Source organism: Oratosquilla oratoria, chromosome 2 (assembly GCF_046742065.1).
Source record: "Oratosquilla oratoria isolate Oo_2021 chromosome 2, ASM4674206v1, whole genome shotgun sequence".
Taxonomy (NCBI): Eukaryota; Metazoa; Arthropoda; class Malacostraca; order Stomatopoda; family Squillidae; genus Oratosquilla; species Oratosquilla oratoria.
The window spans coordinates 77,059,821-77,078,753 of NC_134778.1; the positions used below are offsets into that span (position 1 = coordinate 77,059,821).

Below are 18,933 nucleotides of genomic sequence, written 5' to 3' on the forward strand. Positions count from 1 at the left end.
TGTGTGTGTGTGTGTGTGTGTGTGTGTGTGTGTGTGTGTGTGTGTGTGTGTGTGTGTGTGTGTGTGTGTGTGTGTGTGTGTGTGTGTGTGTGTGTGTGTGTGTGTGTGTGTGTGTGTGTGACTGTTATTCATGAGGGACGTACCAAATATTTCATTTCAACTGACAGAAAACGGAAACTGTTGTTCAATATGGCTTCCTGCAAAATTGGAGTCCTTGACACCAATATTTGATCTATCATGAAGGACTTGGACTTACAGGAGTTACGGGATACGAACCGGGTCCTATGTTTTGGTTGTTCTTTTAAAAACAAATGGATATTGTTTCCACTATGGGTCATGCTATCGATCTTAAATTCAGTTATGATTTAAAAGTTTCAAAGCATTGATAGAATTTCACCGATAAGAATTCCTTATATAACAACAAAACTAATCTCTAGAATGATTTGTTACATTTTAAGAAGGAGGACATTTGTTGAATTGTTGTATTGTTGAACTCGGGAACAAGAATAGTGACTAAATCTGACACGAGCGTAGGAAATTCTGGATATGATTTACTCGGATCTTGTCTGTTTAGGAGATGCTCCACAGCTGAATGAATTCATTATATGTATATATATATATGTATATATATATATGTATATATTCATATATATATATATATATATATATATAGATATATATATATGTATATATATATATATATATATGTATATGTGTATATATATATATACATATATATACATACATACATACATACATACATATACCAAAGGCTTTTCCCCCCTACATGGGGGGGTAGCCACAAAGAAAAAGGCATAGAAACCACTCCCACCCATTCCATTTCCTATATATTCCACTCCCCTCCGCCCTCCTCCCTCCCTCTTATCTTGGCACCTCCTGGATGACGGGTCATCCCTGTATCCTGTCCACTGCCCTGGGTCAGAAGCAGTGTCGCAAGACACAGCACATCCACAGCAAGGCCGCTTCATAATTTCGGCGACCCCCCCCCCTCTCCGTCCCCTCATGCAGAAAAGGAGAAGACGGGGAGAAATCCCTTCGGGCTGCGTCAATTTTTTTTCTTACACACACACACACACACACACACACACACACACACACACACACACACACACACACACACACACACACACACACACACACACACACACACATATATATATGTATATATATATATATATATATACATACATATATATACATACATATATATACATATATATATATGTGTATATTTTTGCAGAAACCACCGGGAAATTGAAAAAAACAGATACCGAACGTTTTCGTCTATTTAGACATTTTCAAAGGTACCTTTGAAAATGTCTAAATAGACGAAAACGTTCGGTATGTATTTTTTCAATTTCCCGGTGGTTTCTGCAAAAATATTTCATCACGTGTGTTGTGTGATGTCTTTGCATATGTATGTATATATATATACATGTACTGTATATATACATATATATATATGCAGATATATACATACATATATATATATACATATATATATATATACATATATATATATACATATATATATATATATATATATATATATATGTATTGGGATTTTATGGAGTTATTGCCTTAATAAATATATCAAATCATCTCATGCTTGCAAGAATACAAAACGTAGAGTGGTCATCAGGTATTACCGACTAATCTGCAGAAAAAAACAATAACATACACTATTATACCTAGACGATGTAAATGAACACAACAGACTTTTGTGGTACATGAATTTATGTTGTCACAATTGTTGATGTACTCTTTGGCAATGTCCACAGCTTGTCTGCTTTCATGGATTGGATAAGATTGATTTTGTATTAGACAATTCTTTAGTTATTCAACTAAATAATAAATATTTTGATTTACTATGAAACTCATGGTTTGTTGAGAGCCACCTTTCCATTTGGAAATATATTTTTCAGGACACAGGTTCTCAAGAGGAGCGCTTGCCATAGAGACTGCTGACATCCACGTTTATATGTATTCACCTGGTTGTATTTTACGGGAAGGGGAGCTATGCTCCTGGGGTCCCGTCTTCATATCTCGTGTGTGTGTGTGTGTGTGTGTGTGTGTGTGTGTGTGTGTGTGTGTTGGGATTCCAAAGGGTTTATTTTTAGGAAACTAGGTTCTGAAAGAATCCAGTTCTATTTACTGTAGAATATTTTCTCACTCTCTGTAACGAAATTCACATTTGCGTGGAAGTATCTCCCAAATCACAAGACTCTCTTGGAGGGCGAAGAGACTGTGGGAGGATAAAAGACCTGTGAGAGTGAAGGGCTTCCAAGAGACCTTTAGCAGTCTCTGCAGGTCTCTTTTTTAAGAGGAAGAGGTCTAGGCGAGAACTATTTTGTCTATTAATACCTTCGCTACTCATCCTATTTCCTGGGCAAGATCTTCCAGTTCGTAAACAAGTTCTTCGAAGTCGGCGGAAGGATCTTTGAAGTCGGTCGGAGGGTCTTCAAAATTGAAGGAAGTCTCCGAAGTCTTCTTCGGGATCTTCGAACTCGCGAGCGGGACAACGAAATTCCTGTTGACAAAGGAAGCCACTCGGACAGTTTGTCACAGACGCAAAAAGAAAAGGACACTGATCCAACACGTAGTCTAGGTATGGTGGATATCCAAGGCCAACTGGCAGCCACGCTGACGAATGGCATGCAAGGCAACCCCTAACGCAAACGTACTGAGCATGCGCAAATGGGTGGAGGATCCACGCGGATGTGGCACGTTTTGGAAACTCATTGTTCTTCTCTCTCTCATTCTCCCTCTCCCTCTCTCTCTCTGGAAAAAACTATGGTATTCAGAATTTGGAAAACCGTACAGATATATTTATTATTTATTATAATTAAGAATTCATTGTTTTTCTCTCTCTCATTCTCTCTCTTCCTCTCTCTCTGGAAAAACTATGGTATTCAGAAATTGGAAAACCGTACAGATATATTTATTATAATTAAGAATCTACTTAAGAATGATGTCTGTGAGAACAATAGACTGATGATGAAGTTTGAGTGGTGATACGTTCTTTTAAATGCTTAGTTATTGTTTGAATGAGTAATATAGCGTGTTGATGGCGTGATTATCGAGGGTGGTGATGAAGTTGTTGCGTCAGATGTGCGGATGTCCGCTCGCTCTACTCCCCTCAGCTATTGTCAGGATCAGGAACACTGACATCCACGAACTCACAAATGTATGTATATATATATATATATATATATATATATATATATATATATATATATATATATATATATATATATATATACATATATATATATACATATATATATATATATACATATATATATATATATATATATATATATATATATATATATATATGTGTGTGTGTGTGTGTGTGTGTGTGTGTGTGTGTGTGTGTGTGTGTGTGTGTGTGTGTGTGTGTGTGTGTGTGTGTGTGTGTGTGTGTGTGTGTGTGATTCACCATGGTCTTGGATCATGTGTTGGAGACGTGATCGACAGCTATTCCCCTCCCGGAAGAGAGACCAGAGCTTATATAAGTCCGATCTATGGACAATGCTGTGACCTTACAAGCATACACACACCCAACTTCCTTCCCACGAGAGCTGGAGTAACGACTCGCAGTGCAGCGATACTGAAATTATTTCAGCCTTGGGTGGGATTCGAAACCAGACCGCTGTAGTGGCGGCCGGAACTCTAACCACTGCGCCATCGAGTCGTGTGTGTGTGTGTGTGTGTGTGTGTGTGTGTGTGTGTGTGTGTGTGTGTGTGTGTGTGTGTGTGTGTGTGTGTGTGTGTGTGTGTGTGTGTGTGTGTGTGTGTGTGTGTGTGTGTGTGTGTGTGTGTGTGTGTGTGTGTGTGTGTGTGTGTGTGTGTGTGTGTGTGTGTGTGTGTGTGTGTGTGTGTGTGTGTGTGTGTGTGTGTGTGTGTGTGTGTGTGTGTGTGTGTGTGTGTGTGTGTGTGTGTGTGTGTGTGTGTGTGTGTGTGTAGGCCACTCTACAGTCATAAAAGAATGCTGAATAATTTGGTCCAAAAGGGATGCCACTAAAAATCACTAAAACATTGACGGAACACAACTTGCGCGCTCGGTACCCCATAGGATGGATTCCAGGGTAGAAGGTGATGATTCTTCCAGTCGATGGGAATGATTGTGACCAAAGGAAATCATCAATCCTGGAACGGCACAAACGCACGAGAACCGACACTAATATTCGCATCTTCACACCTAGAATTTATTCTTATTGTTGCATTTGTCCACGACTTTAGTGTCGTTACACTGCTCCACTAAAACCCACTAAGGCGTTGTGAGTGCTCTTTGCTGGATTTTTTTTTTCTTTTTTTTCTTTTTTTTATGCTGAAGAATTCCTTGAATGTGTATTTTGGGTTCGTCTAGACTTGCAGAATCTTTCCATAGTAAACTGATATTACGCCTCATATATGGATTTTTTCTTTTCTTTTCTTTGATGATTCCTGGTGTTCCTAATTTACTTGCCAATTCGTCGTTTATCTTTTATGTAATTATTTATCCAAGCATATATTAGTTCCTCACCCTCACTCTGGGTGGTGGGTTGGCACTCGATCATCGGATTGGGCCCAAAGTCTCCTTTTATCAACTTCGTCTGTATTTCCTCCACCTTTAGGCGTAAGATCTGGCAACCCACGACACTACTTAACTAAATTCAAATTTGAATGTAGATATAAATAAAATCAAATAAAAGTAATAAAATAAATAAAGATAAACAAACAAATAAATAAATAGATAAACAACCTGATATATAAACAAATACATATAAATGAATAAGTAAATGAATAACAGAATAGATCAAATAAATTGATGGACAAAAAGAACAAAATCAGGTCGTACAGCGGTGCCACATAAGTTTGGAGCTTCTGCAAGAATCTGGCGACCTCTTCTGTGCTGCCTTGTAATTCGAGAACGAGACAATTTCCTAACTGCTTCTAGATAGTGTGTCTTGATGCTTACGATCCCGTTAAGTATCAAATAGATTAAGTCTAGTAAGCTTGAGGATTTATGGTCTAGATAGTTGCGACACATTGTTTCTGTTCCGAGGTTGCAATCTCCCCAAAAATAAACAAAACAAATAAGCAAATAAACGGAGTCCATTTACGACCTTCTTGACGACCACAGAAACTATTCATGACATTAGTGTCATTTAAAACACTAAAATCGAAGAGTCGTTCCTTGTTGCATTCTTTCCACCAAAGCCAGGTGCTCCTATGACATGTTCTATTCCTTAACGGTCTTTTCCAATGTGTACATTTAAATCACCCGTGATGACTACATTTTCGTCGTATTATAAGTCATTACTAACATTGTGGAGGTCTTCATATAATATTTCTCTTTCTTCTGCCGGCACTTTGGTGGATAGACTTATCTAAACTTGAATTTATTTCACTTGCCAAGAAGCCCCTCTCGTTTTTCTGCTCCACTCTCCTGTTCCATTGCGCTAGTTCGTCGTGTAATAATATTTATACTCCATGTTTGGTATCTACTCCTCCACTATATATATACTGATAGTTATCATGTAAGCCCTTACGTCCTTTTCCTGCAAGTCTTGTCTCACATAAACCAAACATGTCAATTTTCCTCTCCTTCATCAGTAAAATCAGCTCCTTCTCGATTCCTCTACAGGTTCCTACATTCAACGTAGCCATTCGCATGTTGTTGTTTTTTTTTTCTGGGAAAGTTCCTGAAACTATTCCAAAGCCAGGGTCCATTTAAGTGCAGTCGTTGATCAAGGTTGACGTCAGGGTTCCAAAGCAAAACGTTTTTTGAGGACTATTACAAATATTGCCGGCTTGCTAGGACTGGATGTCGCAAAGCTCTCGAGACTGTGAATTGGCACCATTTGACGTCTACTCCCTTTCGGTGACAGGTCTGTTTGCACCAAACCCAAGTAAAGACACCAGTGTGAACAAGCAGCCTCTTATCCATGTGAGTGCAAATCCTTAGACCCCGACGAATATGTATGACTTGCACTTCGAGTCGAGGGGGTTCTTAGAAATCTTCGCCTCCCGACTTTGAGACCGTCACGATCCTGAAGAACCTATACGATTTATCTATTCAATTATATTATTTCATTTTATTATTTTTCCTTTTTCGTTTCCTATTTAAAATTGTTTAATTTCATTTCATTGCATTTCGTTTCGTTACATTCAATTTTGTTTCGTTTCGTTACATTTTTTTCTTTTTTTTCTTTTTTTTTTCTCCAGCGATGGTCACATGCTTGAGCTGTGGCTTTTTTTTCCGAGACTTTTTCGGGCTCCGGGTCTCAGCTCAGGAGAAGATCTTCTGGAAAGCTTTTTCTTCTTTTAGTATTTGTTTTTGTTTCTTATTTTCCTCTTTTGTTTTTTTTTCCTTTATTTCTTGGCACGGAGTTAGAGACTTTCTAGGACCTTGGTCCTCGCAGCCTACCGCCTCTTCGAGGAGAAGAGTCGGTCACGAAAATCTTTCGTAGCGATGATATTCGCTTGGCTCGTTGACTCGGGTCCTGGAAGTCCTCTTCCCGAACTCCCCGAGGTAGGATCCTCTTCGGAGGTCCTGCGAGGGTGCCCACTTCACGCGACACAGATTATGTGTAACGTGCGGGCGATGAATTTGGGCACCGCTCTCGGTGGTATTTTGATTTTTCCCCCGTTGTTTTTACATGATGGTTACACTTGCGCGCACACACACACACATATACATAGAGCACTAGAACACTCTCCCTCCCCTCCCCACCCTCTTTTGTACCTCAAAGGAGGCCATATTTTATCTGTTTATTTTCTTAGCGTGGTGGACTTTTTTTTAGAGTGAATAATAATTATTTGGGCGACGGATTATTTTTATTTATTAGTTTGTTTTTTATTATTTTATATATTATTATTATTATTATTATTATTATTATTATTATTATTATTATTATTATTATTATTATTATTATTATTATTATTATTATTATTATTATTATTATCATCATCATCATCATCATCATCATCATCATCATCATCATCATCATCATCATCATCATCATCATCATCATCATCATCATCATTATTATTATTATTATTATTATTATTATTATTATTATTATTATTATTATTATTATTATATCATTATTATTATTATTATTATTATTGTTAATATTATTATTATTATCATTATTAGCTATGGATTTATTTACTTATTTATTTATTTATCTATTTATTTATTCATTTATTTTTTATTCATTTATTTATATTTTATGAGTGGCGGAGTATTACCCAAGTATCACATTATAGATGTTATATATGACAAAAGTGTGGCATCATGAATGACACCCGTGACTTGGCTGTGACGTCATAGATGTTTCACGTGATTCAAGTGTGACGCGACATACAGTACACGTTCTGTAATTTTATAAAGTCCGGCTAGTACTAAGAGGATTCATGTATGTATGTATGTATGTATGTATGTATGTATGTATGCATGTATGCATGTACGTATGTATGTATGTATGTATGTATGTATGTATGTATGTATGTATGTATGTATGTATGTATGTATGTATGTATGTATTAAGAGGCACATAATTTACCACAAACTTCCTGCTATTCTTGTCCCTGTCCTCTATTCCCATCATAATCATCTCCCCTCTTTCCATATGTAACATTCCTTACATTTATATCCTTCCTAGTCGGGAACATAACTCCACCACCTTGTTTTACTTCTGTTTCTAATCCAATGATTATATGCGCCATGTCCGACACTGTTGGGTGATAATGGACCTTTCAATTTCGTCTCTACAATTCTCATTATGTCATGTTCCTTTTCCATCAAGTAATCATTCAGTTCAATCATGCCTGTGATTAAGTCATCTACATTTGTGAATAACACTTTTAATTTTTTGTTACCTACATCCTGTTTTCTGTTTCCCTTCCGTTTTTCTCTACTATGAACCATTTCCTCACTTTCATGTCCACTACTCTCCAATAGAATTTCTCTTTGTTTGACTCTGTTCTGTTCTCGTTTTTTCTTTCTTAGCTTTGATTTTTTTTCTTGCTCTCTTTCCTCTTTATTCATCTCTCTTTTTATCCATACCTGTCTACACTGATCACTTTTTGCTAGTTTCCCTGTTTTTGATAAAACATTCTCTGCTGTCGTTTGTGACCTGAATTTAACCTTAATTGGTCTGGTCTTGTCTACATTGTATTTCCCAATTCTATATATTTCTACAATTTCTTTCTCTATTTCTTAGTCATCTTCTTGAACTATTATAATACCTTGTTTACCTTTTCCTTCTCATCCTTCACTTCTGTAGTACTATTTGGATTATGCTTCTCTTCCATTTCGAATATAAATACAAATTTCTTTTTATCTGCTAAATCTCTTACTATATTCTCCTTCTCTTTCATCACTTTAATAACTGTGTCCTTAGTTTGTTCTCTCTTCTGTTGTTTCACTATATCTCTAGATTCAATTTTATTATTCTCTTGGACTTTTTTCCAACCACTTACTTCATTTGCTATGGACTTCTTATTCTCTTTATTATTCCTTTTAAATTCCTTATTTTCATCCTTTACTTCTATTAACTGTCTTTTTATTTCCTCTATTTCTTTAGTTAAGTTTTGATTTTCCTTCTTTGGTTCTTCCAGTTTATAAACTCTTTGTATCTAGTGCTAGTTGGCTATACCTAACCTCCCATGCTTCGTTCATTTTTGTTAGTTTCTCCTCTAGACTTGCTAGTCAGGGGAAGTTCTCATCTCCTCCCTCATTAAATCCATTGAAGTAATTATCACCTCTTTCCATTGAGCCGCTCTTATCTATATTCCTACTCTTAATACTTTTGCTCGCCTGTTCGACCTCAGCTGTGTCGTCTGCACACCTTTTGTTTATACCCCTTCTGACTTCCAAGGCCCGTTCCTCACCTTCCTCATTTTCTTCCATTTCCCTCAATAATGCCTCCACTTCTCCTTTTTCTTCACCTGCCCACTACGCCACGAGCTTTCCCCTTCCCTACTAATACAACACAGGTACTCCCTCGTCGCTAAAATCCACGAAAATTGCCGTTTTTTCGGAGTTCCAATCTTCGCCATCAATCCTACGCGTGTGTGTGTGTGTGTGTGTGTGTGTGTGTGTGTGTGTGTGTGTGTGTGTGTGTGTGTGTGTGTGTGTGCGCGCGTGCGTGTGTGTGTGTGTGCGTGCGTGTGTGTGCGCGCGTGCGTGTGTGTGTGTGTGCGTGCGTGCGTGTGTGTGTGTGCGTGCGTGTGTGCGTGCGTGCGTGCGTGCGTGCGTGCGTGCGCGTGTGCGTGTGCGTGTGCGTGTGCGTGTGTGTGTGTGTGTGTGTGTGTGTGTGTGTGTGTGTGTGTGTGTGTGTGTGTGTGTGTGTGTGTGTGTGTGTGTGTGTGTGTGTGTGTGTGTGTGTGTGTAGGCCACTCTACAGTCATAAAAGAATGCAGAATAATTTGGTCCAAAAGGGATGCCACCAAAAATCACTAAAACATTAACTGAACTTAACTTACGTGTTCGGTACCCCGTCGGGCGGATTCCAGGATAGAAGGTGAGGAATCTTCCAGTCGATGGGAATGATTGTGACCAAAGGAAATCCTGGAACGGCACAAACGCACGAGAACCGACACTAATATTCGCATCTTCCTACCTGGAATTTATTCTTATTGTTGCATTTGTCCACGACCTTAGTGTCGTTACACTGCTCCACTAAAACCCACTAAGGCGTTGTGAGTGCTCTTTGCTGGATATTTTTTTAATATGCTGAAGAATTCCTAGAAAGTGTATTTTGGGTTCGTCTAGATTTGCAAGATCTTTCTATAGTGAACTGATATTACGCCCCATATATGGATTTTTTTTTATTTATTTTCTTTGATGATTCCTGGTGTTCCAAATTTACTTGCCAATTCGTCGTTTATCTTTTATGTAATTATTTATCCAAGCATATATTAGTTCCTTACTCTCACTCTGTGCTGCCTTGTAATTCGAGAACGAGACAATTTCCTAACTGCTTCTAGATAGTGTGTCTTGGTGCTTACGATTCCGTTAAGTATGAAATAGATTAAGTCTAGTAAGCTGGGTGATTTATGGTCTAGATAGTTGCGACACATTGTTTCTGTTCCAAGCTTGCAATCTCCCCAAAAAATAAACAAAACAAATAAGCAAAACAAATAAACAGAGTCCATTTACAACCTTCTTGATGATCACAGAAACTATTCATGACATTCGTGTCATTTAAAACACCAAAATCGAGAAGTTATTCCTTGGCGTATTCTTTTCACCAAAACCTTGTGCTCTTACGACATGCTCTGTTCCCTAATAGTCTTTTCCAATGTGTACATTTAAATCACCCACGATGACTACATTTTCGTCGTATCATAAGTCATTACTAACATTCTGGAGGTCTTCATATAATACTTCTCTTTCTTCTGCCGGCACTGTGGTGGATACTTATGTAAACTTGAATTTATTTCACTTGCCAAGAAGCCCCTCTCGTTTTTCTGCTCCACTCTCCTGTTCCTTTGAGCTAGTTCGTCATGTAATAATATTTATACTCCATGTTTGGTATCTACTCTTCCACAATATATAAACTGATAGTTATCATGTAAGCCCTTACGTCCTTTTCCTGCAAGTCTTGTCTCACATAAACCAAACGCGCCAATTTTCCTCTCCTTCATCAGTAAAATCAGCTCCTTCTCGATTCCTCTAAGTGTTCCTACATTCAACGTATCCATTCACAATTTTTTTTCTGGGGAAGTTCCTGAAATTATTCCATAGCCAGGGTCCATTTAAGTGCGGTCATTGATCAAGGTTGACGTCAGGGTTCCAAAGCAAAACGTTTCTTGAGGACTATTACAAATATTGGCGGCTTGCTAGGCCTGGATGTCGCAAAGCTCTCGAGACTGTGAATTGGCACCATCTGGCGTCCACTCCCTTTCGGTGACAGGTCTGTTTGCACCAAACCCAAGTAAAGACGCCAGTGTGAACAAGCAGCCTCTTATCCATGTGAGTAAAAATCCTTAGACCCCGACGAATATGTATAACTTGCACCACGCAACACGAAACTCCTGATGCTTTAACTTCCGAGTCGAGGTGGTTCTTAGAAATCTTCGCCTCCAGACTTTGAGACACTGCCGATCCTGAAGAACCTGTACGATTTTTTCTATTCAATTATATTATTTCATTTTATTATTTTTCCTTTTTCTTTTTCTATTTAAAATTGTTTAATTTCATTTCATTGCATTTCGTTTCGTTTCATTCAATTTTGTTTCGTTTTGTTTCGTTACATTTTTTTTTTTTTTTTTTTTTTTTTTTTTTTTTTTTTTTTTTTTTCTCCAGCGATGGTCACATGCTTGAGCTGTGGCTTTTTTTCCCGAGACCTTTTCGGGCTCCGGGTCTCAGCTCAGGAGAAGATCTTCTGGAAAGCTTTTTCTTCTTTTAGTATTTGATTTTGTTTCTTATTTTCCTCTTTTGTTTTTGTCTTTTATTTCTTGGCCCGGAGTTAGAGACTTTCCAGGACCCTGGTCCTCGCAGCCTACCGCCTCTTCGAGGAGAAGTGTCGGTCACGAAGATCCTTCGTAGCGATGATATTCGCTTGGCTCGTTGACTCGGGTCCTCGAAGTCCTCTTCCCGAGCTCCACGAGGTAGGATCCTCTACGGAGGTCCTGCGCGGCTGCCAATTTCACGCGACACAGATTATGTGTAACGTGCGGGCGATGAGTTTGGGCACCGCGCTCGATGGTATTTTGATTTTTTTTTTCCCGTTGTTTTTACATGATGGTTACACGTGCGCGCACACACACACATATACATAGAACACTTGAACACTCTCCCTCCCCTCCCCCCCCCTTTTTTTGTACCTCTAAGAAGCCCATTGTTTTATTTTATTTTATCTTATTTTTTGTCCTTCTGTCTTATTTTATCTGTTTATTTGCTTCTTTTTTGTTAGAGTGGTGGGCTTTTCTTTTAGAGTGGACGATTTTTTTTTATTTATTTATTTTTTATTTTTAATTTTTTTTGAGCGGCGGATTATTTTTTTTAATTTATTTTTAATTATTTTATATTTTATTATTATTATTATTATTATTATTATTATTATTATTATTATTATTATTATTATTATTATTATTATTATTATTATTATTAGCGGTGGATTTTTTCTTTTTTTATTTGTTTATTTATTTATATTTTTTGAGTGGCGGAGTATGACCCAAGTATCTCATCATAGATATTATATATGACAAAAGTGTGGCATCATGAATGCCACCCGTGACTTGGCAGTGACTTCATAGATGTTTCACGTGATTCAAGTGTGACGCGACATACAGTACACGTTCTGTAATTTTATAAAGTCCGGCTACTACCAAGAGGATTCATGCTCAGAGGAACAACGGATATATGTACGTATGTATGTCTGTATGTGTGTATGTATGTATGTATGTACAGTATGCATGTATGTATGTTTGTATGTATGTATGTATGTATGTATGTGTGTGTGTATGTATGTATGTATGTATGTACAGTATGTATGTATGTATGTATGTACAGTATGTACGTATGTATGTCTGTATGTGTGTATGTATGTATGTATGTACAGTATGCATGTATGCATGTTTGTATGTATGTATGTATGTATGTATGTACAGTATGTATGGAGAAATTTTAGCTGCTATGGTGGAGATCTGAACTTTCCGAATGCTTCTAAAGTTAATAGTTTTACTTTGTCTTACTTTTGTCTGTCTAGTTCCCCAACATTTACCATACTCTAGTTGTTTTGTAAACTATTTTCATAACCAGGGTATCATGATTTGTGCATTATCTCGAACAGACTCGACTTTATATATATTCTTTCTGTCGCCAGACAATTTTATTCAGCTGAGGGTAAACTTATTGACTCCAAAGGGATAAAACTCATCTCCAAGCATCTTTTGAGTAAGTGATTTTATTTACACAAAGGAAAAACTATTGAGGATTTTCATTAGTTAAGAATCTGCTATGGGGCTGAGACATAGGATTATTATGAATAGACACTGTTCATTCTGTCAACAAAAATTCTGTGAAGAGAATTTGGCTAAAACGAAGAACACTGACATCGGGAAGTAAGAGGTCATCAATTCCTCTCTTGTTGATCGTTCACTTTATTAAGTTCGAAACCCGTAACTTTGTTATTATTACCGTTTGGTTTGGATCAGGTATATGTCTTACAGCGTTGTCACGTTTGACATATATATATTCGTATGTAAAATATAGTTTTATTTTGTGCTTTATTTGAGGTTATTTAGTGTTTTTTCTTGTTATTGATGAAACGGTAGTGTCGCCTATCTTCGTGTTATTTTTGGTTTTGGGTCAGTTGGTATTGCTGAATGGCTAAACAGAGAACATTATTTTCTTTTTTTGGAGGGGGCTACTGTATGCGGACTTTTCAGTAATATTGTTTGCACTCATCACACACTGAAAGGTCGTGAACCTTCTCACAATACTTTTATTCTTGAATGAAAAATAAATCATCTCCGTACGAGAAGACGAAGAGGAAGAGGAAGAGAAGGGTATGAAGAGAAATAGAAACATGGGTAAAGGGAAATGAGAGAGGAAAGAGGATTAGGAAAAACGAATAGAGGAATGGACAAGAGGAGGGGGAGAATATGAAAAGAAGAAGGATAGGAGTAGGAAGAAGAGGATGAAAAGAGGATGATTAAATTAAACGTGAATATGTGGAGTCAGTAAACCAGTTCTTGTCTGTTTCTTTCTTAAACCTGAATTTGTTCAGTGAATGAAATCGTCCATAGATAGACGTAATTCGAGGAAAAGTCCCAACGGGTACGCAAGGGGTGACTTCAGACTCTCCCAGAAGGATTGCCATCTCTCATATATATATATATATATATATATATATACATATATATATATATATATATATATATATATATATATATATATATATATATATTTTTTTTTTTTTTTTTTTTTTTTTTTTTTTTTTTTTTTTTTTTTTTTGAGCGTCAGATTGAATTTTTACCTCCATGATTTTTGTCTATCCGGTCTTCTATTTCTCTCCTAAGCCACTTCTCTTTCAACATTAATTTGTTTTGTTTTTCTTTTATTTGTCTACTTCTTCAAAGGTCGATAAGCTTCATTATCTTCATATTTCTCACAAACAACGGACTGTCTAAGATTTACAATCTATATTTCTCTTGTTTACATTTCCAGAACCCAGTCTACATATTTCTGTTCAGTCTTTATTAGCATTATATTCCCTATAGAAAACGGACTTGCATTTGACCCATCCCTTTGATCTCATTCTACTTGTTATTACCTTGTTTTATTCCCTTAGTAGGAAATTGGTCACAGGACATTAAAGTGTTCGGAAGAATGATAATTGTGTGTGTGTATACATTCATATACCAAGGGCCTTTTCCCTTTTACAAGGGAGGTAGCCAAAGTCAAAGGCATAAATTCACTCCCACCCATTTCGTCCCCACATACTCCACTCCCATTCACCACCCTCCCTCACTCTCATCTTGGCTCCTCTTGGATGACGGGTCATCCCTGCATCTAGCCCACTGCCCTAAGTTAGAAGCAATGCAGCAATACATAGCACATCCACAGTAAGGCCGCTTCATATATATATATATATATATATATATATATATATATATATATATATATATATATATATATATATATGTTGTATATAATACCATGATGACAACTCACAATTTTCTTGTTAACTTGTTCAATACTGCGAACAAGGCAACGTATTTCAAGAGGCAATCTATGTAGAAGGTCAGCAAAGGACATTTCAACACTGAGGCAGGATAGTCAAACTAGTAGATATTTCGGTACCAACGTTTCGAAGTTGCACAACTTCATTTTCAAGGCAGAATGATACATACAAAAGTCAAATCGTAAATATACAGAAATAGTGTTACATAAATGAGCTAAGGAGAGGTTACAAACAAACAAATAATATGAAATAAGTATGAACATAGGAGAGGTGGACAAAAGGACAAAAACCCCAGCAATGACAATTGATCACCCACGCCGTGGGGCGGTCAATTGTTCACCGTGCTGTGAGGTGGAAGAATGGACATCATCAACATAGAAATGTGCGATCATGGCTTTTAAGAAGGGAGAATTTGGAGATCTTGAAACTGCTTATTCATGTCGGGGTTGCTGTGTTTGATATGCAACGCTTCGATAATCGCAAGTCTTTTGTGGTCTTTTTCCGTGGCAATAATGGAAGTACCCTTTACGAGGTCTTCTCTTGTGAATCGTAGTTGGTGGTGGTTACTATTATGATTTTTGATGGCGCCTGCAGATAAATGAAGAGTAAGCCTTCTCGATACTTTAGTAGTAGTCATACCAATATACGACGCATGAGGCCCACAGTCCTCATCTTGGCATACAAATTTGTTGAAGGAGAGGGCGTTCAGGAGTGGTGTTATTTCTCATGATCAGGTTACTAATCCTTTTGTTTTTATAGAAAATTACCAGATTTAACCTGTCGCTCTCGTTAATAGGTTTGACATTTCTTTTAATTATGTCCTTGATAATTCGTTCCTCGGTCTTATACGAGGTTGACATCTGAGACTTATAATATAAATTAATTTTATTGCTAGGCGGGATGATCTGTAAGGAGTTGTTTTTCTGGGTATACCACTTGTTTAGTTTATAGTGCGTTTGACCACACTGGAAACGACGTGGTGTGGGTATCCATTGTCTACAAGCATTTGGGATACCCGGTCTATTTCTCTGTGGACGTTTTTCCACTCACTGCAGTGGGACAGCGCTCTCCTGACGAAAGCTGCGATAGTAGTCTCTTTAAATCGGTCAGGGCATTCGCTTTGACCATTCAAACAATGGCCAGCGTTAGTGGATTTGACATAGACCGAAGTGGAAATTGTGTCCTCCTCGACTTTTAGGAGGACATCCAAGAAGTGGAGGGCACCATCTGTACTTTTTTCCATGGTGTAGTGTAGACCGGATTTCTCTTCGAATGTTTGACGTAAGACCTGCAGCTCGGACTCATTTTCTACACAAATGAATGTGTCGTCGATGTATCGGCAATACGTGCTAGGTCTCTGGATGTCACCGAAGACTTGTTCCTCGACAGTACCCATAAAGAAGTTTGCGAAGAGAACTCCCAATGGAGATCCCATGGCAACGCCATCTCTTTGGACATACATTCTTCCTCTTGGGCATCTGAAAGGAGCTTCTTTTGTACAGATTTCAAGCAGGGACTTCAGCGCTGGTTCAGGGATTTTCAACTTTGGGGTAGACACGTCACGATATACTCTGTCCAAAATAAAACTAATAGTTAGATTTATGGGAACGTTCGTAAAGAGACTCTCCACATCGAGCGAGGCAATATGCTTGCTTGAGTATAAACCTTTTACAAGCTCCAGAAAGTCAGACGAAGAAGCCACACTGTACCTATCTGGAACGTATGGGGTCAAAAGGGTTGCGAGTCTTTTGGCCAAGTAATACGTGGGGGTGGGAATCTGGCTGATGATAGGACGTAATGGGTTACCTGGCTTATGGTTTTTAACATTACCATACATGTATCCAAGGTCATAATCTCCACTTAATAGCGGCAGTTTGATATCGTCAGTTACTGGATTCACGGATTTAATAACCTTATTTACCTTTCTTTTGATGTCTTTAATCGGATTCCGTGTAATGCGTGTAAATTTGGACTCGTCTTGGAGAATATGATCAATTTTGGCTAGGTATTCTTCCGTAGGTAAAATAACAAATGAGGCACACTTATCAGCACGCCTAATCATGATGTCCGGGTTGTTTCTTAAGTCTTTTGCAGCATTCATTAATTCTTTAGATAGTAGCTTACTGCAGTATGAGCCACGGCGTTTGCTAGATTCAGCTAAGAGCTCAGCTTGTAAAGAAGGTCCAGAGGTGACAACAGTTCCTTTCTTTTCTAGCTCTTGAATGTTGTCGAGGAGGACTTCGAGCTCTAGTCTCTTCTGGAAAGGTTTAGGTCGGGAGAGCACATGACAATTAAGTCTTAGGTTCAATAGTTCTACTTGGTTAGCTGTAAGCTTAACGTTACTGAGGTTAACGAATCCTTCTTTGGGCTGTGGTACTAACAGGTTCCCATGGTTGAGAGCAACAAGTTTACGCAGGGTACGCCTGCGTACAGCGGAGGAATGCTGCTGTACAACGTTGGCAAGGGTCTCGTTAATTGAATGGCGTAGGCAGCCCTCAACTTCATGACTGATCCAAAGAGAGTCAAGGCGGTCAGCTTCATGACGAAGGCGTTCAAGTTCCTCTTTCTTATTCTTCAATTGAAGATCCACTAACTTCCGGCGGTACTCCTTGGTGAAGCGTGAATTCTGTGCTGCCACATCATGAATGCGAAAATGCGTATACTTAGGCAGGAGGTTCTCCCTCTGGCAAGAAATGTTGTATATAATAGCATGATGACAACTCACAATTTTCTTGTTAACTTGTTCAATACTGCGAACAAGGCAACGTATTTCAAGAGGCAATCTATGTAGAAGGTCAGCAAAGGACATTTCAACACTGAGGCAGGATAGTCAAACTAGTAGATATTTCGGTACCAACGTTTCGAAGTTGCACAACTTCATTTTCAAGGCAGAATAATACATACAATAGTCAAATCAAGGACATAATTAAAAGAAATGTCAAACCTATTAACGAGAGCGACAGGTTAAATCTAGTCATTTTCTATAAAAACAAAAGGATTAGTAACCTGATCATGAGAAATAACACCACTCCTGAACGCCCTCTCCTTCAACGTAGTCATGCCGTATACAAATTTGTATGCCAAGATGAGGACTGTGGGCCTCATGCGTCGTATATTGGTATGACTACTACATGATCAGGTTACTAATCCTTTTGTTTTTATAGAAAATGACCAGATTTAACCTGTCACTTTCGTTAATAGGTTTGACATTTCTTTTAATTATGTCCTTGATTTGACTATTGTATGTATTATTCTGCTTAAAAGTGGCAGTTTGCCGACAAGATTGACGAGATAAACACCAAATGAGGACGGAGCCTTTATTTGTACGACGTTTCGCTTATTTGGTACTTGAAAAAGCTGTAATAAGCGAAACGTCGTACAAATAAAGGCTCCGTCCTCATATGGTGTTTATCTCGTCAATGTATTATTCTGCCTTGAAAATGAAGTTGTGCAACTTCGAAACGTTGATACCGAAATATCTACTAGTTTGACTATCCTGCCTCAGTGTTGAAATGTCCTCTGCTGACCTTCTACATAGATTGCCTCTTGAAATACGTCGCCTTGTTCGCAGTATTGAACAAGTTAACAAGAAAATTGTGAGTTGTCATCATGCTATTATATATAAAATTTCTTGCTAGAGAGAGAACGTCCTGCCTAAGTATACGCATATGCATATATAAATATATATATATATATATATATATATATATATATATATATATATATAATATATATATATATATATATATATATATATATATATATATACATATATATATGGAAAGAATACCAATAAGAAAAAGAAACTAACTAAGCAGAGCGCTTTCTTATATTACAAATTAAGTGCAACAAGTACATAGTGATAGGAATACATAGACAATATATACATGATACAAAGGAACAAGGACAGTTTGCATTCGCGTAGCGACCAATTACCCCCTGGAGAGCATAAGGTCATTGTAACATATCTTACGATGGTCGGGCGACATCATGTCACAGTCGCAAAGGGTCACTGTTTCTACTAATCATATAGTGAGACATTAAGTCAATCCGTTGGATTACATTTTATATGTTATTATCTTACTAATTTCTTGACAAATGAAATGATCAAGTTTGTACAAGCCTTTATGTAGGTTGGTATTTTGATTACTGGTGGTATGAATCAAACTGCACTCTATTAAATTTCTTGCCATTATGTTGTTGGTATAATAGATTGCCTGGG

At 37.6% G+C, this 18,933-nt stretch overlaps 2 protein-coding genes across 2 annotated transcripts in view; both read right to left on the reverse strand.

The window, feature by feature from the left end:
• Window positions 1-2,641, reverse strand: part of LOC143034091 (uncharacterized) — a 31,203-nt gene extending 28,562 nt beyond the window's left edge. Inside the window, exon 1 of the mRNA XM_076200031.1 lies at window positions 2,386-2,641. Coding sequence (XP_076056146.1) covers window positions 2,386-2,398 — 13 coding nt within the window. The 5' untranslated portion in view covers window positions 2,399-2,641. The remainder of the gene's footprint in view (window positions 1-2,385) is intronic.
• Window positions 2,642-15,651: 13,010 nt separating this feature from the next.
• On the reverse strand, window positions 15,652-18,700 carry LOC143036409 (uncharacterized). Its single transcript, XM_076203743.1, has 2 exons — window positions 18,685-18,700; window positions 15,652-17,342 (listed from the first exon to the last, which is right to left on the reverse strand). Exons 1-2 carry the CDS (start codon window positions 18,698-18,700, stop codon window positions 15,652-15,654), a joined length of 1,707 nt encoding a protein of 568 aa, XP_076059858.1.
• Between the last annotated feature and the right edge of the window lie 233 nt (window positions 18,701-18,933).